We start from the raw sequence: 24,201 nt of genomic DNA on the forward strand, positions 1-24,201 counted from the left end.
CGTATGAATGGCACGAGGTATCCACTGAAATTTTCGATGAACTCGAAACCTCGGCTACAGAAATTGTTTTCGGATAAGAAAACATTTGTTTGCTGTACTTTAGAATTGTTGTTTAATCAGAATTTTCGGAAAAACTGTTTTGGACCTCTCGCGGACGTAACGTGGTAGATTTCTCGATACAGATGATCCTTTGAGAAGTACTTGCTGTTATGCGCATGCGCCGTCGGTGTATCTATGACGAACTAACAGAAGAGTTAGTTGAGTTGGGCGCCAGAGCTCCGCGTGGTCAGTTGGATAGTCGGTTTGACGGTAACAAGAAAGAGGAAGGATCAGTAGGCCAGGATATAAAGAACAATGGCACTCTTCCGTTTCAGTTCCAAACGCTGTTTGGAAGTTCAGGTATGTGTCAAACGAATTCACCGAAATTTGATCGGTCTTAGAACGCAATACGATGTTTGAATGATTCTTAAAATGGTACACGTTGTTCCGGTGCGAAATTCGAACTGCGAGCAGATGTTTGACACATATCGTTCATTTTTGTGGTAAAACTGGCTCGATTTGAATGTTACAATCATTCAGGGATACATACTTTTGCGCCCTTCGACCTTTTCGCGGTAGTAGAACTTTACCACACTGTGAAGGGTCAAGACGCCGCGAGTTCTAGATACAGAGTAGGCGTTCTATCGACCGATGGCCTAGTAACTTATTCAATCACATCTGCCAGGTGCAAATTCAAAAAAATCACTGTTCGCCGTACACGTGAATGGTATCCACAAAAATAATGAATGGACCAGATTCGTTTGATCGATAAGGTTAAAGATAGCTTCATTTGCGACCCAAGTTTCTCTGACGTATTGAGATCACCTTTGCGAAGTTTCTGTGATATGCATTATTTCGGAGCAAACTGCCTAATAGGCAAACACAGTTCACGATCGATTTGTTCGATCCGACAGTGACGTAAAGTATCACAAGAACAAACGAATGTACACACATCAAACCAGTTTTTAAAAAATTCACAAGGAATCAAATCGCGTGGCATAAAAATCACCTGATCCATAGAACCAGGCATTAATTCAACTGGGTCTATAGGCCGTTACGTAATATATTTGTATAGGACATATAATCGTTATTATCCACTATAAATAAAAAATAAAAAATAATCGTTCAACGATTATAATAAACAGTTTTAAAGCTTGAAAAACAATTCTAGGGAAAAAATAATTTCTCAAAGGGTTTTTATGAAGGTACCATTTCTTTTGAAACGTTCTTGCGTGACAGTGGCCGGTTAAGGTGTGAAACATGATTCAACATAAAACCCGCGTATTCGAAATCTTTGCGACGCATTGGTCAATGCAGGGTTGAAGTGAACCCGTTACTCCTCTTTTTTTTCGTCGAAACGTAGAATTTTTCAAGTGACAGGGGGAACGGTCACAGGATGTTGGCTTCATTCATCGACACTAAAAATAAAAGGTTGGTCAGTACGGCTGAAATCGAACATCGTCAGTGGATTTCTATCACGGCAGATTTTCGTGACACACGTAATATCGCGTTTATGTGGTCAGTCTCTAACAAAATGGTCTTGTACTGGATTATAAGGCCAGCGCGCACACGTACGAACGGGCTCGCGCGCGCGCCAATACACACAATACAGGAACACACACATTTGTAGGTCGCAGAAAAACACCGTGCGCGAAATACTTTAGAGTGTTTCTCCTTCATCGGCATGGATGCTCATTGAAGAGTGCACCACATTACAATTTCGTAAGGGGTGATAATTTTAGAATGTATTCGAGGTCAAAAACTGTTCCGCCCTCTTGATCCACATTGGTCGTGACCTGTGCTTGGCAGACACCTGCATACCGATAATGTCACTCTGACACCGTAATCGAGCCTAATCTTTGCTGTATGTGCAAGGTGAACGATAGCAGCGGTACCAATCAGTGATTACTGAATTATAAATGTCGCAATTGAAAATATAAAATTTGATAAATGCGATGGAATAAATATGTTTCGTGTTTTGCAAACGCATTCACTTTCTCCTGTTTGAGTATAATCTCTTTACTTTCCAAAAATTTCACTTACTTTAAACGAAACTAATGAATACCCCTTTTTATTTATTTGATACTTATTTACGCAAAAAGAATGAAAAATAAAATAAAAATATGATATATTTCAAGTAAATATTCCATTAACTTAGTCTTTTATACGCAAATCATTTTGAACACAGTAACTTAGTTAAAGTAAAACATTATACATTTATAACAAAATATTTTTAACGATACTTTCTCTTCATTAAACAAAATTCGAATCTTTGTTGTCTGTTTTGCATATATTTTATTATTCATCAAATATACTCAAATATGCTTATACATTATTATGAAATGAATATAATATACATTTAAAACTATTGACATTTATTTTATTTGATTAACGTATCAATATTCAATCAAATTCAATTTGTCGTTCGTGTTGGTTAATACCCAATGAACTGTATAATACAAAGTCTGACATATGTTCCATGTAATTTTTGGCAAATTCGAAGGTTTCTAGTCCAATTTACAGATGTGTCAGCTGATTACCTAATGTCGTAGACACACGCGTGTGACCTTCGGATCGCGTAACTCGTTCTATAATCGCAACTATCGTTTTTTTTTATGCCTTCATAGAACGTGACAGCGTATTGTTAACGGTCGCTGCTCTTGACCGATAATACAAACGTGTTTGATCGTACCTAAAATGTTATCTGACCTATCAATTGTTCGTCGATCAGGAGAGGTTATTAATATTCTTGTTATAAATAATTAAAGAAACCAAAAAGGATCCTGTATCCGATATTTTTAGTCAGTACAGCTGTGATAAGGAAAACGTAACTCGTAAAATTCCGCACTTTTATTTTTTTCTATTCATTTTATCAACATCCTGAACTCTTTCGTGATTTCATTCGTAAGAAGTATTATTTTTATTTCACTCGCTGATCGTGAATTAATTGCTTGGACAAATTAAACTTATCATACTATTAATACACTTTTTGGAATAGTGAGATGTTTTTTTAGCTCCTATACATTTATTATAAAATTTATTGCATGATATTGAAATGCGGATTTAATGTAGAACATTTATTATGTAATATCCGCACGATTTGCTAAATAATACGCCAGTAAAATTTTTTATATTATTTAGTAGGTGAAAGTAGGGCAAGGTGGGAATGCGAAAAAAAATTGATGAATAATTTTATGTTTAGCGATTTCCTGTTTGTAGAAATACTGTGTATAGCGTTAATATCTATTTTTAAAAATATATTAAAATTGATTTATAAAACTTAATGAAGAAAGCACAGAAAAGTAATTTTGAAAATAGTAATAATTCGCATATATCACACACATATGAGGTATCAATTGAAAATAACAGTTCTGAAGGTTTCTGAGCTAGTCTCGAATACTTGTTGATGATTTTCTCGATAAAGATCTACTTTCTCCTTGAATGTAGATCTGGAGCACTAAAATCTAGCTGCTTTACGATATCCTATTTATTTCTATATAACTGCATCAACAGGTTTTTGCATTGATTCTTTGAATCAATTCTGTTTCTCATTTTTTTCCTTTATGTGTCTGAACCATTTTATTTGAAAATTAAGTAACTTCATCTTGCCCGAAATGTTGCATAGAAATCAATTAAGTGATAATACCATTATTTGTTTATGATTGATGTTCATAAGTAGAAAAATAAAAACTTTAAAAAACTGCTTATCTAATAGTAATAAAGAGATAATATTATTAATACTTGTTATCTAGCTGTTAATATTTACGAGGATATTCTAGCGTGACAAGTATTTTTTTATGCTTTTTTATTTATTCATAAGGATTTGAAAAAAGTTATTGACGTAAGCTTTGTGTGATAATGTTTACGTATCTTTGAGTATGTAAAAAGAGGAGATTGTTAGTCGACATTATTTGAGCTGTTCTGCTTATCTTGAACGAAAAAATTTAATCGATTATCAAACAGTATGAACACACCTATCGCAGGTACTAAAAAGAAGGATATATGTTTAACATTTTAAAAAGTAATGGTGCTTTGAATTTAATGTTTTGGTTTTTTGTGTTTCTTTTTATTGTTAAATGACTGTGGAAATTAGTAATAAATATATTTCAACATAATTGAGGTATCAGCGATAACCATACATGTGCTGATAACACATGCAGAATTTGATCTCGGCCTATGCGACAGTTTTTGAGATATCGTGGTAACCAATTCGAAAAATCGAGTTTCGAGGAAAACGCGTTTAAGGTATTTTGATCAGTCTATGACAGCATTACAACAAGATTTCTAACTCTGTTATTTTTTCGAATATCACTAACAACTTTTAAAAGCACATTTTTAAACAGTTACATTTTCGATATATCAAATAAAAAAATCAATTTGTTTGATCGGTCATTCTAGAATGTCTCCTTAAAACATGTCAAAGAATAACATGATAAACGAAAGAATCAGAATTATGATCAACAAGTGCACAAGAACAAAATAAAGTGCCTTTAGCAATTGGCAACACATCGTCAACTGTATAATTGGTATTTTTTTCTATTTTTAATTATTTGGATTCATAACGAGAAATAAACGATAGTGTCTCCTTGTCTCATCTTCCCCTATATAAAATACAATCAATAAAACATACTAATTACTAATATATCTCATCCACAAAATTTAATACATAAAATACATTTCACAAAATTCATAGTATAGTATATATAGTGATTCTCAAAGTTCAATATGCAAAAATCCTTTTAACAACTTCACTTAAATCTCATGCAAAATTTAAATACAATTGTAACTTGTGAATGAGGCAATTTTTTACAAGTATGAGTTATTCGTGTGCTTGGCGTGAAAATTGTTCGAGCCATTGTCGGTCGAACTTGCACACGGTTTTGCATACGATTATGAGATGTAGTTGTCCGCTGACTCCCAGTTCAAGTCCAAGTTCATTTTAACATTCAATCTTCAATTGTCGACAAGACGGTTGCATTTCAACGTTAATAATGGTTGGTTCGCTCGTGACACCCTTGTCCGTCGTTTTAGCGCCATTTGACGATTATATGGCGCGAAATCAATTAGATAATTGTGGCTCACGGGTGTATTCCGCCTGGTAATGCCCTTCACAAGCCAGGTTATGCAATCAGTGATAACGAGAGCGATCAACCACGGCAACCATGCCACCAACAATTAATCAAGAAGACTATCAGTGTCTCTTGATTCCACGTAGATTACCGTTATGCAATGGTAGAGAATTTTGAGAGGCCTTCATTAAAATGAATCGAAGGGTTATTTAGCAAGTACAATGAATAACTCAACCATGTGCTCTTCGCATTCCTTTTACATTTTCTTCTTGATAATTTTGTATTATTTTTATTGTTTTATTTGAAATGCATTTCGAAAGACAATTAGTTGATAGAAAACAGTGTAAAGAATTCTTTTTACTAATACTGCTGAAAATAATATAATAACATAATACAATTTAAAAATGCTTTGATAAGGAAACATACTTTTGAATAAATCTTAAATATATGTATGAAACACACTATGTAAATACTTAAGGGTTAAGGTATTAAATATTAGTTGAATGAGTAGATATTACTGTTATATATTAGAGGCGGATAAAATTTAGAGAAAAAGTTTGTAAATATATGATATTAGAAGTATGAGATGTTTTATGGTTCAGATAAAATAGTATCCAAACAATATGGAAAGTTAAATATCATGAAATAAAATATTTCTTCTTAATAAATTGGAATATTTTAATAATATAATAATATAATAACATTATTATACTTAATATATATATATATATATATATATATATTGACTTTCAAAAAAGATGATTGGTCTTCTACAAGAAAGCAAACAAATATAATATAAAACGAAATTCTAATTAAGACTGTGTTGAGATTCTGATCGATAAATATTTATTATACAGTTGTTAATGGTGTTAACTTCTATAATTTATAATTTTATAAAATTGATTTACGTTAGATGGATGCCTCTGCAGCCTCTATAATTTGGAAGAATTGAGATTCCAGACCCTTCTTTTCTCGCTTGAGTAAAACTAGGCTGGGATAATCACGATTTTGCCACAAGAAAGCCTCCCTTCTCTTTGCTGTATTAATCCTTCGCGATTGTCGACCTTCTGGCACATTCGCCAGAGAATTTCAATCTCTCAGCCTTTCGAACACATTCTGATCCGAATGGTAATCGACGTTATGGTATCTGCATCGAAATAGAATGAAATTTACTCGTGTTAAAACAATTCCTATCAGACCAATTATACTTCTGAACTTATGACACTCGTGTGAAATAAATCAAGAACAACTTGATTATTTTGTTAGAAAGTTAATTTTCTATATTGTCCATTGACTGTAAAATATTTTACGCGATAGAATTGAACTTTCATTCTAACTAACTGTATTTTAATAACATTTTGCACACATTTAGAAAATGGGGTACTCAATCAAATCTTACTAAATTTACTTTGTTAAACATTAAAAAATAAAGCATATTAAACTTTCAGCCGGATCGATTTCTTTTTCAAATTATAGATCTTTATTAGAATCAAAACTTTGTGGAAAAAATTGTTTGAATATATAAAGCATGTTTCGTATATAAACAATTAATTTTTATATTTAATATTTTTTAAATATATAATGAAATTATAATAAAATAATGTCTAACAAATTACTGAAGCATTACTTTTAATTCAAGAAACATATAAAACGAAAGGTTTTCGCTTCTCAATGTTCATACTGCGAATTGTTAATGGAAAATATAACACAAGAAATTTACATAGTCGGAGTTCGAATAAGCATTGCTGAATTCTTCGATCTGAACGTCATTTCATCGGTGAACTTTGGGTGCGCGCGTCAATGGTACTGCATTGTCCTAGTGCACTGGGTTAATCGTGTTACTCATTACCGCATTATCAGGCCTCTAATTTCATTTCGTATTGATCTGTCGCCACAAGCTTCTTATTACGACCTTATCTTGAATCGTCTAGACATCTGTCGAAATTATTAAATCAATTCAATTATAATCATTCAAAATTTTTACTGGTCAACAAAGAATCGTTAAGCATTCTTATTCATTGATAATTAATTTATTCGTATGATAATCGATAAGATTGATGAAGCTTTGGAAGTTAATCTTTGTAAATTTAAATTTAAATTAACTGATTATTGCAGAAGAAAATTCGCTATGTTATCGAATTTATTAACATTATTATATAATTGATTCCTTACCGTTTTAATCGGGTATGTAAATGCAAGAAACATATTGAAATAAATTTCTATATCATTATTGATATTAAAAATCTTTTTCTTTTGTTTCGAAGCTTTTGAAACACTTAAGAAATTAAATGAATTTACATGATGCTTGTATATTACTGTTTATTATATACTATTCATAGGAACACATGTTAAGTAATTTTTCAAGTGACATCATAACTATTGCAGTCCATTACTGGATATGCGTTTCTCTGAAATGATAACGTAATTTTCAGTTAATTTTCCGCTTCCTTATAGACAGACGCTGGAAAAATTGAAAATTAAAATTTGTTAGGAATCAAGATGTCAATTATTTTTTCACACGATCATTTTTTATATCATAATTTTCATATCATCATTGGGTTACATTTTTCAAATTTGAAGAAAAGTAGAAAGTAAAGGTCGATACAAGCTATACACTCATAATTATTGTTTTATTATTTCCCTTCAATCGCGTAGACTAATTTTGATAACATAAAAGACTTAAAATGCTTTCATATTGTAATCTCTGTAAAATTTCATGGTTCATCGAATACATGATAAAAGATTTTTGAACAGGAGAAAGAAAGACAATGTCGTAATGCTTTTACATAAGTAATATTAGGCACAATTAAATTTGTCCATTCTAAATGGACTAGAAGAAGGATGACCTCTACTTCATTTGTCAATTAAAAGCAATAACTCCTTTCGGGCTATACGAAAGCGGCTATCGAGACGAGGTCAATGATATAATTCTGAGAGTATGGGGCATAATAGCATGATTCACATTTTCAACAACATTGAATGCAATCCTTAATGACTGTCTGGAAGACGGAAACGAATCTAGGAAGATTCTTTTTATTTTGAAACAATCGATGTTTGAGATTATGTTACGAGTTACCTTTTCGGAATTGTGTATATTTAATATCAAGTCAAGTAAAATTGAAAGATATATGAAGCTTCTAAAATACAAAACTTAATCAGTCGTGCCACACAATTTTATTTAATTGAATTAGAAAATGTTATAAGATTCATTATAAAAGGTATCATGTTTATGAATCGTCAATTATTTAATTTCAAATTAATTTTCAACCACCTAAGTAACAACTTCACCATACACATTTATGTAAATATACTTTTTTATAAAACAATTTTGCGAGCCACCTATTAAATTGAAATTTGTTATCGAAATTTATATTAACACATTCGCGACCGTTGACGTGAATTCACGTCTTTTCAAATATATTTTTCACTTGCGACTTCTTTAACGGAAATTTCTTCATTTCAAACAGCAGATTATAACAAGACCAACATTTCAAAACAAATTTTCTAATTTTTATCTCTGTTTTAACGTCAGAAATTTACGCCGATTAGCTTAAAATTTTCTTCATTTTCACCGGCAATGAGTATTAGAACAGCGAAAGATTTCCCGGTCGCAAATATGTCAATTTATTTTAATTGTTTCATTAACACGTTGAATGCCAATGGAAATCACCGGCGACCCCCGCCCAAATTCAATTACTGTAATTTCCTCAATTAAACGATGATTATTTGAAAACATTCGTGTATGGTAAATAACACTACCTAATGCAGCAACATTCAGCAAGACGAATATTAATTATTATTAAATAATTTAATAGTAATAAAAAATATATTGTATTAATATATAATAATTTAATATCGTAATTGTTTATTTCGCGTATTCATCTCCTTAAAATCGTGCGGTATTTAACGTGTTAAAGTTGTTTTCACTTAACTAGTTAACTGCGTACGACGAGTATACACCTCATCTTAAAATCAAAATGATACTAGCTGAATTTTTTATTTTTTTTTCAGATAAACATGTAATTTTTCTTTGTTTTGCTTTGGTTTTTCATTAAAACATACTCTAGGTGCATTCGTCCCGCGTTTGCCGAGTGCACACTTTATTTTTTTATTTTATTGCGTGTAAAACGAGATTTTTGAAACTAAATTCCACAGTTTATAGGTTAAAAAGCTTTGCTACGTTAATAACAAAATAACAGTGTTAAAGTGAAGTAGTAAAACATGCAGTTAATGGTGAGCAAAATATGAGTATCTTTATTTTCGCATTCTTACCGTATGAGTAAGATTTTGTTCCGCGCTGTATTTTTCCACGCAACGAAATGTATCGAGGAGTAGCTTAATTATGTTTACCAGTGGTGTACTAATTTGTCCAAACAATTTAAATGATTAGAAAGAAAGAGGAATGTAAGCGATCGCCACAGTTCGCGAATCGTGCTGAGAAGAGAACAGAACATTGCGTGTTGAATGACGTCAAATGTGCAAATATAATCGCGAATACACGTAGGATGATTTGCTCATTTACGACGAGAAAGACACAACTTCAAATTTGCCATCTTTGAGTTATTCATATGTAAAGAAGAGCTCTTCTGAATTCGTGTCTCTGAATGTCGACGTTATAATGCTGATATTCCAGTTCCATGCTTCATACATCAATTTGTCAATACTGATTTTGTTACGTAATTATAACAATACAGGAAAAACTCGACCGGTTTTCCGGAAAATCATGAGTTCAAGTTGAAATCCAGTTTAGCACGTTCTAAAATAAGCAAGACGTGTTTGATGCGATTATTAAAATTACATTTTTTGAAAGCTTTGAGGAAAAGTAATTATCGTTCGTAAGAATTTTTGTTTGACAACGTTATGTTTGAGTTACCTTCGAATTAATTAGTAAGTCAGAACATAAATAATGTCTGTCGTAAATATTGACGAATTATGAAATATTAGTGAATCAATAATAAAAAGAAACACATTTTTAATTCAGTAACGATTATAGTGGTAAAGTAACCCAAAAATGTTCAATTTTCAAAATGACAAATTTGTAAAAAATTAATTTTACCTTTTTGTCAGTTATAGACCTAATAATACAACATGGAATAAATGTACATAAAAATCGAATAGATGTAATTTGTCAAAGGAGAGTAGGAAATGTAATATTGTAAAGGCGATATTCAAAAAGTATGGTGGTTTCGAACGTGTTGAAAGGAAACTGAATCTCGCGTACTCGATTCTCGCTTGACCACTTGTGAAAATATTAATACAGAGCCTGTAATTCGATAATGCTCGACGATAAATTTTTTAAGGGGGAAATTGAGTTGCATCTGTCACAGCGAATTAATGTTTCGTAAGAGTGTGCGCTCGTCTGCTCGTATACGCTATAACATTGTCTACGGCCATGAATAATTGTAAATTACTCGCTTTAAATAATAACTTCAATAATTAAATTACAAATACGACATGTTAATAAGACATTCACGTTTTCATAAACAACAATGAAATTTGTTAATTATCTGTTATTTTCTGTATATTAAATTCGTTGATTTAATTTTGGTAATTACTCGAATTGTTCGTTTAAAGAGGTTTCCATTTAATTTATATAAAATTTTTCATTTTATTTATCTCGACTTTTAGTAATATTTAAATCAACGAGATGTGTACTTTAGATTAAACGCGATCGATAAATGTCGCTGTTACCTTCACGGTTAAATTACATATTGCTAACCGTTTTACCTACTGTCATGAATAATTCGCTGGCAATTTTTTCGCAATGATAACGAAAGAATGTTTTGTGAACTTGAATAATAAGAAATTTTATGTAATGTAACATTATATTTACTCGAAACATCAAAGTTTTGCAAATTAGTACGAATGCTTTAAACTTCATGTATCGATTTACGTTTAATTAAGGTATAAATATAAACATTGGAGATTGTGTGTACTCGTTTCCACAAATAGCACTTAAAATAAGTTTTTATTTACTACCGTTTGAATCGATCACTTATGCTTCTTATTTAACTTCAATAATTAGATGAAATTGTAAACTAATTTTATTAAAAACAAAATTACAAATGCAATGTGGTTGCTTCTCAGATATTTCTTAACACATTAGAACAGCATTACACCAAGCTACAGTTAAATTAAAAAAGGCAAGGTAAATTTTGCAGTGGAAACCCGAAAACATTTCGAACTGTAAACGATAAATAATAACATAAAATTTATTGGAAATTTGAAAGTGCACAGAAGCCATATGATGCGAAAAGATGCGTGAAATGTCCAAAACGTATCCCTACATATTCCCCTATGTTCTAACTGCGTTTTAATAAATTTGAATTTGCATAAAAGTCCGCACTGTATTCATTATTTTACTTTATCGAAGAAGGAAACTTACAATTACTGTCGTCAGTTTTAGTACTGTTTCGAATTCCTTTAGCATTCCTTGAGCAAAGAAAGCAACAGTTTACCGCAAAAAAATTACTATTGTTTCGCAGAGTAATATTCTTAGAGTTCATTAACTGGTATCATACTAATAATTTTTGATAGGTATAACGAGAGTAAATATTGTATTGTAACATTTAAGTGATACTTTCAATAATTATATTGCAATTACAAAATGTTAGTTAGTTAATAAGATATTTACATCTTTATAAAACAAGAATGAAGCTTTTAATTATCTATTATTTTGTGTTAAAAAAGTATATATTTTGTTTATATAAAAATTTTTAATAGGTGTTTTCTTTATATAAATGTCTTAAGTAATCGAAGTAATGACAGAAGTGTGCTACAATCAATTTATCAGCCTCCCACAACATTATACAAGTATCGACTGTGAACGATTAATTGATGAATACACGCGACTTAATTGTTACTGCGTAACACCATTTATTAATTACAAGATAGCACGTGAACTATATTGGCGAGAAGCTGTATTGAACTTTGTTCGTCATTGACTAACTATCGCCGATTTATCCAAAAAGGGATCTCGTTGAAAAAAAGAAAGACAAAATCAAGTTTATTTATTTAAAGCGCATTTGTTTTTACGTTTCATTAATATAATTAGTTTTCATTGAATTTATGCCTATTTTATCAAATTAATTATACAAACTACTAGATTGTATTTAGTACTCACTAATTATCAAATATTAATAAATAAATATGCGCACAAATATTATGTATAATATTTACTCACGACTATCTTAATAATATTCCAGCATAGTTTATATTGAATATATTTGCGTACTTGGTATTGATAGCGTCGAGTATCAGAGATCAATTGCGAATATTATTAAGATAACACGCATTCAGATTTATTTCCTCATGGGAACTTTGAATGAAAATATTCGAAATATTTAATCCTGCGAAAAATGGAAGATTAAGTAAATTACACATTGGAACTATGGAATATTAAGAAGTACAATATGGGAATGTTAGAAATGTTAAGAATATTAGTAATATTAGGAATAGTAGAACTATCAATCAAAATGACTGGTTTTAATTTTCATATTTTGCACTAATTAATATCACAAACGTATTAAATATCCGAAATTATATTAAACATTACTAATTTTATTTAGATAATATAATAAATAGACTGCGGATCTTTATGCAAATTCAAATTTTTGTATTTGTTTGACCTGAGCGTGTTAAAGTGAAATACAAGTGCCGTGTAAATGAAAGTTTTTCCACTCTTTTTCAAACGTGTTACACCGAAATTGTGCAATTCGAGTGTCGTGTAAACCGAGAGTTAAGTATACTTTGCATATTTAAAAAATTGTTTAAAATGATATTCTGTTTACTATTACAGGAAGCATTTGCATGTTAATTATATTAAATATTCGGTAGTTTTAGCGTTAAGTTACCCTTTCGTCGGTAATATGGTTTTGCACGAACACGATTGGGAATATGAAAATATAACGATCACTTTTAATTTTTCCTTGTTGTGAGTTTTGTAAAAATCTAAAAAAATATTAAGGTACTTAATATAGTCCCTAATTTAATATGTATATATGTGTGTATTTCGTAAACCTAGTATTAATGATGAAAAACGAAAAAGAATTTTTAATCTTCCTTTAGCAAATAAGAAATAAGAAATGAGAAATATAATTTAGGATACAACAAATGTGGACTGGATTCTTCTGTCGATCCGATTCATCGTGTGATCCGATTCGCCTCGGTCTATCCTATTTAAAATTGATAATGGAAATGTTGTAGTCGTTGGATAGTAGATATCTTGAACTTTTAGTAGATGGGATGCTCGAGGTATACGTGAGAATAATATATAGGAGTTTATATTGCCGGCGGAAGGTTAACGAAGCTTTCGGTTGCAAGAGAATAGAATTATGCGAGTAGAGACAATTAGCGTCGAGTTTTGTATACTAATTAGCTTGTATGAGTCGAATGTCGGTGAAGGGATCGAATCAAAGATGCTTAATTCCTTATTCGATTGGTAACGACACGCGGAGCGGAAATAAAAGTCGTTACCAATCTGTTCAATTAGTATTTAGTTACATCGTTGCGGCTACAACTTGATATCCTTCTTGCATTACAGACTAAGTGTATTGTTACTTGCATTTCAAACGATAAATTCCTGGCGTTAATATATCATTCGTGATACAGGGACATAGTATTGAGCGTGTAACAGTGTTCAGCTATTTGAATATGTACAAGCAATATTCTAATAACAGAATAAAATTGAATAAATAATGCTTATTCTAGTTCAATTCTGCTTGAAAACGTCACCGCAAATCTGATATGCATACTCAGATAAGTTAAACACAATAGAGGAAATTTGTTGACCACTTATTTTATCATTTTTTTCTAATTAAAACAGTAAATTATTTTGCCGCTAACAATTCGAAAATATTAATGTTAAAAACAAGTGATACTATATATTGATTGTAAAACTGAATCTACAATTAGGTGATAAATATTCATGAAGACAGTCTTTCAATAAACATGAACCGAATATTATAAATATTTTTTTAATGTTGTTTGAAATTCCATTAGTCGATAGTAGAGTCGATATTAGAAGGCAAGAAATTCAAACCACGTCGTATGTGTTATACAGTGGTTTTATTTCCTCTTACGTTCATATGCACGTTCCCTAATTATTATTATAGCATTATATAATCGGTGGCTGTGTGAATTACATTAACAAATATAAGTAGGAAATTTTGCAACAGTGAATGTCATTGTGTGGCAAAGGACAGATATCTATTTGCTTCCACTTTCTTTTATCACGTGTGTATTATGTAGCTTAGTCTGAATTATACAACACGTGAAACTGTTTATTTTTGGTCGAGCATTTTACTCTTAACTTTGGCCTATTTCCAGACACAACGTTCTGCTCACATTAATATTCCTGCTGTATTTGTGTGCTTTCCGATCTACTTATACGTTCACAATAAATAACTTGAGCAGTGAATATGCTATACCGTATTTTTCATAGTATGACAACCTTCTAATGACATAAGAATGAACTGGTTTCGAAATTAAAGGAGCCAAACATAAATTGAAAACGAATTTTAATTACAATATAGAATGGTTAAACATTAATTACCTATTCATATAATTTATAAAAAATAGATGTACTGAAAATTTAATATACTTTGAGAGTATTTTAAATAAGATATACATAAATGTCTATATCTACAAAAATGTCTTAAGAAAAAGTTATGTTTCGATTTGACATTTAAAATATACGAAAATTATAAATCAAATGATGATAATAATAATATAAAAATAATATGAAGAAGATTTATCAGATTTATCAAAATAAAAATGACCATAAACGATCTTTCAAACAATCCACGACGTTGACAAACGTTAAAAGTATTTGTTTCATTCATTAAATCACAGTACAGTGTAGTTTATTAAATTAACAAATAGTTTATACCCAAATATAGTGAGAAGAGAAACTAAAACAAGATTAATAAACATATGATCCTGATTTTTATAGCTACAATAAAATAATTGTTTCTCTACACTAGACTACATTATTTTTATCATATTACATACACTTTTTTTTGTTTAGAATAAGATCATATTATTTCAAGAATAATTTGGTATTTTGAAGGTATAAATCATCTAATTTGAATTTAACGAGTATAGCACGATGAATGGAAAATTTAGTAGAAATGTCAAGGTCACGACAATTTATATTCAGGAGCACATCTCATATTAAAGACAGTCTCGTTCCCAGTTCGGTGTAAGTGCATACCATCACACTTACGTAAAGCCAACACTGATCGAGACCTTCTCACTCAACAATGACACAACTTGTTACAAAAATATTTCGTCCACCCTATAATTATTAAATCACAAGATTTGTTCGTGTTCTGTTATAATTACTGATACAATTATAATATATTTCAAATACATATTCTGAAACAAGGAAATAAAATATTAAGCACTTGGAATCTTAATATTAAAATTCTGTTTCGTGCTTTCTTTATCTAACCTTGAACAACTTTGAATAGTATTACATAATATGCCGTAATTTCTGAAGATTTCGAGCATCAGAAATAGAATTGTAAAGTGAAGAGAGAGATTTACAATTTAGCACGTGTCGTCAATTTTAACCACTTATACAATGGTAATTGATCTTCGCTAAAACGATGGGCCATTTTGTTTTCTTCGTTTCGCATCTTGCACGGACAACTTAAACATCTCCTTGAATATTAATTAATTCGATATTAAAATTTCTTATATTTTTATCGGTCTTGATTTACATAACGAGTGTTCCAAGTAATTAGTCAATATGTGTCGGATATTTTAAAACTCTTTTAATATAATGTTTCCTTGTCTTCGATTCAGAATGGAACTTATTAACGAAACTTTTTTCCTTGCTATTTTTAATGCAGATTAATATGATAAATAAAAATTAATAAATTGAAAAATAAAATGATCTCACAATTGCCCTCTTGGAAGGATGATATACATATTTGGATCAACCTGTTTGCTACCACGAATTTAAGAGATTAAATTTTTACAAAATGACTTTCTGTAATTGCTGCATTACTGAAAAATCAGTACTCTACAGATCTTCTCAATTGCTCTACTCTAATACTCTACAGAAATTCTCATTTTCATAGACCGTTTTATCCAAATCATAAAGTAGTAGATGATTACCTCGAAAAAAGATTCACCGTGATAAACATAAAGTAGATATGGCATTACGTAGTGTTTATTCATGTAAATGTTTTCCCATATTTTCCTATATTTTTCTCCATATTCTCTACATTCCCTATACTTCCCTATATTTCGTGAATTTTCAAATACTATGAATGCATAACGGTCCACAGTTCAATAATCGAAGTCTGACAGTACTATACGAAGATTCGCAGGGCCATCTCGGCCGTTGTCCCCTTTACCTTTCTATCGAGACCTCGCCTCGACCTAATTCCTCATCCACGTTGTAAAACTTGTTCACGTTTCTATGTTTGCAAAGAGCTACGCCACAGATTTTCCGCTATCTGCGGATTTTACCCGTACTCGAGATACAATGGACTATTTTTTAGCGATGGAATATTCAACGGCAGAAAAAGACGTGCAATCAAAAGCTCTGAAATCCGTAAACGTTGAAACCTAAAATACTTTTATACCTGGAATATTGTAAATACTTGCAAATACACGTTTCTAAAAAAAAGTGAGTCGTTTTTATTATAGCTTTCATTCTTTTTTCGCTTGTATTGAAAATAACAATCTTCCGTCCTGCGTCATAAGCGATGATAAAAAAGTATTTATGTCCTCACATCTGTGTCCTGTTTTCGAGTTAACAACATTATGGTCGACGTTGTTGAATAAAAAATTACAATAAATTCCTGCGATATGTAATATTTAGATATGTATAATAAAATCTCAGAATTAATGATTACGTATAGTTATGCTCATAATTATTTCTAATGTTTAAATTGTGTTTAAATTATTAATTATTCACGTATCCCTTATATTAAGCTACTTATAGGTATCCCATATGGTTGTTACAACTTATGTGTTTCTGAATAAATTTTGAATGAACTGAATTACGTTAACTAGGATTATAATTTACCCTCCTTCAATCTGTTCATTTTCAAGGAAAACAATTGTTAATCTTATCCAAAAATTCAGTACGATCTCTTTATTATTACCATAAATTTTTAAGATTATCACATTTGATGATACGAATTATTTAGTTTCGTAAAGTGATAAAAGAAAAAAAAGATACAATACAATCTTTTTATTATTATCGTGAATTTTTACAGTTATCAAATTTTATGATACGAAATTATTTAGTTTTGTAAAGTAAAGAAAACATACAATACAATCTTTTTATTATTACCGTAGGTTTTTAAAGTTATCAAACTTTATGATACGCGAATTATTTAATTGTGTAAAGTAAAAAATAAAAAGAGATACAATACGATCTTTTTATCATTACCGTAGATTTTTAAGGTTATCAAATTTGACGACAGGAATTATTTAGTGTCGTAAAGTATAAAGCATTTGATGCCAATGGCACTAGAAAGAAGCTAGCACTAGAAACTTCCTGCATCGCAAGGTTCGATGATACGGCAATGACTCGATTACGTGATGATCCCGATAAATAGTTTTTGTTCATAATTCACCGTTTCCCGATGTCATTTCCCCAAGGTCTACGCTTTGATAATGAACTTTAACGCGAGACCCGGTTGACCCCAACCCGATGCCGCTGATTCGCTGGAGTTCGTTCTGGTGGTCATCTATGTACTCCGACTCCTAAAAAAAACCACGGTCGTCAGGCAACGTTTCATTGACGTTCTCTTGATACTCGACGAACGCTCACGTGTTTCCTTTTTCCTTTTCTTAAATTCCGAAATTTACGTAATGCTTACAATCGTTCTGCAACGTAATCCCAGAAACAATTTTACGTTTTACGTAAAGCGACGTCATAAATGATACGTGAACATATCCGGCGGATATGTAACTAAACATTTATGCAAAATCATGTTTTTCTAAAGAAAATTCAAGCGAAATGAAACGGAATGAAATTAAATGGATATCTAATTTCAATTGGCTGTGAATAATACTAACAAGAATGCAGCTCCATTGAAATGTCTATATTGTATTATTGTTGTGCATATTACATTAAAATACTACTAACCACATTGAAAATGAAATATACAATACCAAATTATTTGTTATTTGAAGAAATTATAATTTTTAATTTTTAACGATATTTATCTTGACATGTGTTTAAGAAAAATGTGTTTGTTACGTAATAGAGGAGTCTGTAGAAACGGTTGATTAAAAGCGGAAATTTCAGAAAAAAATACAAGAATAGTGTGTAAAATGGAATTTTATTTTAAGGATTTAATTTTAGAATACAGTAGCTCCAAAACGAATATATCCTTTACCGGCCAACGTCAGTTTTAACATTCACGAAGCGAGCACGGCATTGCGCGCGGAAGTTGATTCTTCGCGTGTGTGCTGTATCAGACAAGTATATCATAATGAGGCTGTTCGTATTTTTACGTAATCCAGAACTCACGCATGATTGTTCGGTGAAACCGATACAACTGTTTCATCGAATTCAATTCACGATGACAATTCGAACGTGTTCATTCCTATCAATTTATAAATCTATAGACAAAATGTATAGAAATTGTATTACTTGCCTGCAAAATTATATTATTTAATATAATTTAATTATATTATATTATTTTAAAAAATTGTTCAATTACCAAAACTCTAATTATTCTTTTTAAAGACGAGATCTAATCATTCAACTGCTAAAACTTTAATTACTTCTTGCATAAAAAATGAGTAAAATGTTATAACTATTTTAATAGTTAATAACAGTATTAGACATAAATTTTTTGATAATGAAAACAGAATATTATGAATTACATTTATTTATCAGTCATTGGCCAGTTTTTACGATTCTTAGATAGCATTTTGAAGAATGGTTACCGAAAAGATAAGGAATCAAGTCTCCAAAAAGAAAAGAGCACAGTAACTAATCTCATTAATCAAAAAAACTCGTTGAAATCAACATCCTGTCGGCCTTCCAGCGATCAATAGATTTCTCCATTGTTATCTAAATGAATGACCCACGATAAATGAAATTTTTACTCGAATTGATCTCGAGCTATCGCTCGGCCGTTAATCTCCTTGATACACGAGGAAATTTCAAGTAATTTAATTGACATCGATCAACTTATCGGTAAGCCATTGATTAATTCGTCAACTGACCATCTGTTTTCTTTTATCCTCCAGAAAATAACTTCCGCCGTGTTCTTGAGACCGTTATCCGACGCCTCGACCGATCTGAGGAAAGTTCTGGCCGACAAGATCCCGAAGGAACAGGAGCGCGTCAAGAGTTTCCGCAAGCAGCATGGAGCCACCAAAGTCGGCGAGGTCACCGTGGACATGGTATGCAGCTAATCCGGTTGCGTAATTCCCCGACACACATGAGAAAAAAGATCGTAGGATCGCGCGATCATGGATAAAAAGTGATCATCGTTCGATCGGGCACGAGATTAATTCACAAAGAAGTCACGTAATTAGCATGACGATCCACGTGGAGACAATTTTTTCATGAGCCAAGAAGTGTAACCGATTATTTTTTATTGGACACCGATAACGAATAGAAGCGATAGACGGTGGTAGCAGCCGCAAAATCGGTTGTAGGTCGCGTGCTTATCATGTGATCACGGTAGACTCGTGTACGCTGTGCGGTTACTGTGGAACCTCAATTGGCAAGCACGGGATCAGAATTGGTTCCTTTTATTTTTTTTTGCCTTATGCCTTACGTTCGGAATTAACCCGATGATCGGTACTGTAACGAGTCATGTGAAACTGATACCAGCATGTGTTCGTAGTCACATTAAAAACGATTCGATAAATTTATAATGAACAATGGTTGGTTGGTCATTTAACGTTAAACGTACCGACGCTTTGTATATACTTATTTCTATCGTAACCAGTTGAATAACTGGTTGCAAAATGAAGGTGAACATATTAGAAGATAAATTTTTCTTAGTAGAAGCAGAAACAGAAGGAAACATAAAAATTGGAAAAGTGACTAATCGGACAATGTAGAAATTGATAAAAAATTTATAAAAAATGATTTTTTAAATTGATAAAAAATTTATCAAAAATTGATAAAAATTTTCAAAAAAATTTGAGAACCGGTAGCGGTACGTTTAGTGTTAAAATAACAATATATTTGTTAGATGTCATTGAGCTTATTAGCAAGACAGTTTAATTAGATAAAAATTTTTAAGGTCACATTGCTTTTATGGGTTTTACGTATGAGTTAAACGGAAAGGATTATTGAAATATGATGTGCAATAACATATAATCCATACAATTCCTTTCTGCTTTTCTTGGTCCACATTTGCAGTATCGATTGTCAGATTATTTTATAAGTAATATCCTTACATCTCTTTTCTTATTTCTAAATAATTAAAAAAATAATTATTTCTTTATAAAAAGCGTCTAAAATCTTTTTTTATAAGTAGTTTTCGTATTTATTTATTCACAGACAAAGAGGTATGGCTTGGAAACGAAATTAATTAATTCCTGTGCAATGAGGCCTCAAGCAATGTAAACAATTGCTATTGTATTATTAATCACTAAAATTAATCAGTAATATATTGTGTTTATACTTTATATGATTTTATTTTAATTATAACTATAACATTTCAGATGTATGGTGGTATGCGTGGAATCAAAGGTTTGGTTTGGGAACCATCGGTATTAGACCCTGAAGAAGGTATCCGATTCCGTGGAAAATCAATCCCTGAATGTCAAAAACTTCTGCCAAAAGCTTCTGGCGGCCAAGAGCCGCTTCCAGAAGGTCTTTTCTGGCTTCTGATCACTGGTGACGTTCCCACCGATGCCCAAGCAAAAGCGCTATCGAAGGAGTGGGCAGCAAGGAGCGCTTTACCTGACCATGTAGTCAAAGCTTTGAACAATTTCCCCAAGTCGCTTCATCCAATGACGCAGTTCTCTGCTGCGATAACCCTGTTGAACAGCGAGAGTGAATTCGTCAAAGCTTACACTCAGGGTGTACACAAAACCAAATACTGGGAAACCGTGTATGAAGATTCGATGAATCTGATCGCCAAATTGCCTGTGGTAGCAGCCACGATATATAGAAACATTTATAAAGGTGGCAAGGGGTTAGGATCGGTCGATGCTGGCAAAGATTGGTCGTGGAATTTTGCGAACATGCTTGGTTATGATAACGCTCAGTTCATTGAGCTGATGCGGTTGTACTTGACCATTCACTCTGATCACGAGGGTGGAAATGTATCTGCACACACAACCCACTTGGTTGGTTCGGCACTGTCTGATCCTTACTTGTCATTCGCGGCTGGTATGAACGGTTTGGCTGGACCTCTCCATGGTCTTGCGAACCAAGAAGTATTGGTTTGGTTAGAAAAACTGCGTTCTCAAGTTGGTGATAGTCCTAGTGATGAGAAGCTTAAAGACTTCATCTGGAACACCTTGAAGAGCGGACAAGTTGTTCCCGGATATGGTCATGCTGTGCTTAGAAAGACTGATCCTCGATATACTTGCCAGAGAGAATTTGCTTTGAAACATTTGCCAGATGACAAACTGTTCAAGGTAAAATCATTATGTAACGAATTTGAATATATGTATCTTGTCATTGAAGATTTCAAAGATCTGTTCATAATCAATATAATATTTATATTTCCAGCTGGTTAGTCAGGTATACAAAGTAGTTCCTCCAATTCTATTGGAAACTGGTAAGGTGAAGAACCCGTGGCCGAATGTAGATGCTCACTCCGGCGTACTGTTGCAATACTATGGAATGAAAGAAATGAATTACTACACTGTCTTGTTTGGAGTATCTCGCGCTCTTGGTGTCTTGGCTTCTCTCGTCTGGGACCGTGCTCTTGGTTTGCCTATTGAGAGGCCCAAATCTCTTAGCACTGATCTCCTCATGAAAGCTTGCAAAGCTTAAACGACGTCTTCATTTATAAAAAAAAAAAGAGAAAGTGGAATCAGAATCATTGAAAAGTCTAAGTTCGTATCACACCATCATCATAATTTCCAAGAATAAGGAACTGACAGCTTTGAATCATGTTACGAATGTTATCGATACACAGAAAAGTGTAAACCTCGAACTCATTTCGAATTCATCTTAATATGACTTCAAGGAAGTCGTTTTAAATGCCGAGTATTATTAAAATAATATGAGGCCAGGTATTAGAATAATTAATCATCTAATCTAATAAAAAATGAACATCTAATGTTACGATATATTGTTCAAACGTAGACATTCTAAAATGGAACTGTATGGTGTATTATATTGTAAAAACTATAACTAATATTGTTGATTTTTAATAACAATGCAAATAAATATGGTGAAGTTTTTACACTATAAAACCATATATACAAAATATAGATTGGTCCAGTACACATAGTTTCAACTGCCAAATCCATTACGAAAACATAATACTACACGTTAATAGTAGACACAGTTCATTGTAAATACATTTGTCGCTTAACATTTAACTTAAATAGTAGCGATTTTAAAAATAAAACCACAATACCGATCATTGTAATAATAGATCAAACATACGAAAATAATTAATACAAAAAAGTTAGCTGTGTGTATAGTTAACATTTTGCAGACATTGTTTATAATTTGACAGACACTGTCAATAGGATATCAGCTGCGAAAACTATTAGCCACATACGTTTGTTTGTGGCAACAGTGTCTATTTTCAACTTTGTATTGGAGAGAGTTGTTCAAATTAACACAGAGTCCTAGCTATAGATATATTTATATGTATTGTGACACGGCAGTTGAGATTTGTACTAGGTCTTCATGTCATATCCACATTTCTCAAGTGGATGTAACTTGCGAAACAAGTACATCTTCTAGGAAATAAGAAACCCACCGTTTTTGACGCTAGTTCTCATTGATATGGGAAACTCTTCTTATTGTCACAAATCAGTTATGCTGATGAACATAATATTTCATTCATGTAAGAATGCACAACATAGTGCAGGTAAAATCCCATGCCTATAAAGAGATATTTTGTAAACTAACGATACATTATGTGACATCAGTTTTGAGCTCCTTTGACTAAATTGGAATAGTAACATATTATTGGAGACAAATTGAACTTTAAAATTATGATTTAGACTGCTATATGAATTAATCATAGTCCAGGATACTTCATAGATTGAATAAATCTTTCACTTATAAGTAACAACATCCACTATAAGATAACAAAGTGTCTCATACTTGTTACTAAACTAATTTTCTATTAGACTAAATGAAATGATAAAAGGTATAGACTAAACAAATTGAGTTGTAATTGTTTGTTATCTTTTTGTTCTTTAATCTTTCGTGATAAAATTTTTACATTATAAAATCATACACATAAAATATAGATTGGTTCAGTACACATAGTTTCAACTGCCAAATCCAATACAAGAACATCATGCTACACGTTAATAATAGAGCTGGTTTATTGTAAATATATTTATCGCTTTATGTTGAATTTAAGTAACAGCTATTTTAAAATTGGAAACAATATAAATCATTATAATAACCATTAGACCAAATATTCAAAAATGATGGATACAAAAGTTAGCTGTGTGCATAGTTAATATTTCACAGATATTGTCCGTAATTTAACTGGCACTGCCAACAGGATATCAGAGTTTTTAGGATACAATTAAGTCGCAATATCTTTACTTATGTCGCTATAGTGGAAAAGCATTACGTAGGAAATTATTTTTTTTTGCAAAGGAAGATTTTAAAAAATTGCTCATAGCGAAATACAGTTATGTAAAATATAATATGAAATATTTAGGGTTAATGGAATACGCAAACAATGTTGCAGTGTTAATGCACCAGTGATCGGTTTAAAATTTTTTTCATTACACTCAAAAAGTCGATGACTCAACCGCAACGAGTCACAATAATTTACGTACATTAAAAATATAATGACCAGTGGTAGATCCACTGTTAAGAGAATGAGTGAGTGTGTGCGATACTTTATTTATAACAAACGTGAAAATAAATAGATCTTTGAAAATTACATGTAGTAGTTTCTATACCCAATATCTTTTTTGCCGATTAAGAGACTTT

The 24,201-nt window shown here is 31.5% G+C and overlaps 1 protein-coding gene and 2 long non-coding RNA genes across 3 annotated transcripts; 2 read left to right on the forward strand and 1 right to left on the reverse strand.

The window, feature by feature from the left end:
• Positions 1 to 228: 228 nt before the first annotated feature.
• Positions 229 to 24,151, forward strand: kdn (citrate synthase). Its single transcript, XM_031971555.2, has 4 exons — positions 229 to 399; positions 19,338 to 19,493; positions 20,772 to 21,695; positions 21,790 to 24,151. The coding sequence occupies exons 1-4, from the start codon at positions 355 to 357 to the stop codon at positions 22,054 to 22,056; spliced, it is 1,392 nt and encodes a 463-aa protein (XP_031827415.1). The 5' UTR covers positions 229 to 354; the 3' UTR covers positions 22,057 to 24,151.
• LOC116424755 (uncharacterized) lies at positions 4,757 to 9,561 on the reverse strand. The gene is made up of 5 exons (XR_004234531.2): positions 9,381 to 9,561; positions 7,281 to 7,516; positions 6,829 to 7,043; positions 6,017 to 6,255; positions 4,757 to 5,474 (listed from the first exon to the last, which is right to left on the reverse strand). It is a non-coding gene; the product is annotated as an uncharacterized LOC116424755 (long non-coding RNA).
• Positions 9,570 to 17,125, forward strand: LOC143174530 (uncharacterized). Its single transcript, XR_012998624.1, has 2 exons — positions 9,570 to 11,645; positions 11,832 to 17,125. It is a non-coding gene; the product is annotated as an uncharacterized LOC143174530 (long non-coding RNA).
• Positions 24,152 to 24,201: the final 50 nt, after the last annotated feature.

This window comes from Nomia melanderi, chromosome 5, assembly GCF_051020985.1.
Source record: "Nomia melanderi isolate GNS246 chromosome 5, iyNomMela1, whole genome shotgun sequence".
Classification (NCBI taxonomy): Eukaryota; Metazoa; Arthropoda; class Insecta; order Hymenoptera; family Halictidae; genus Nomia; species Nomia melanderi.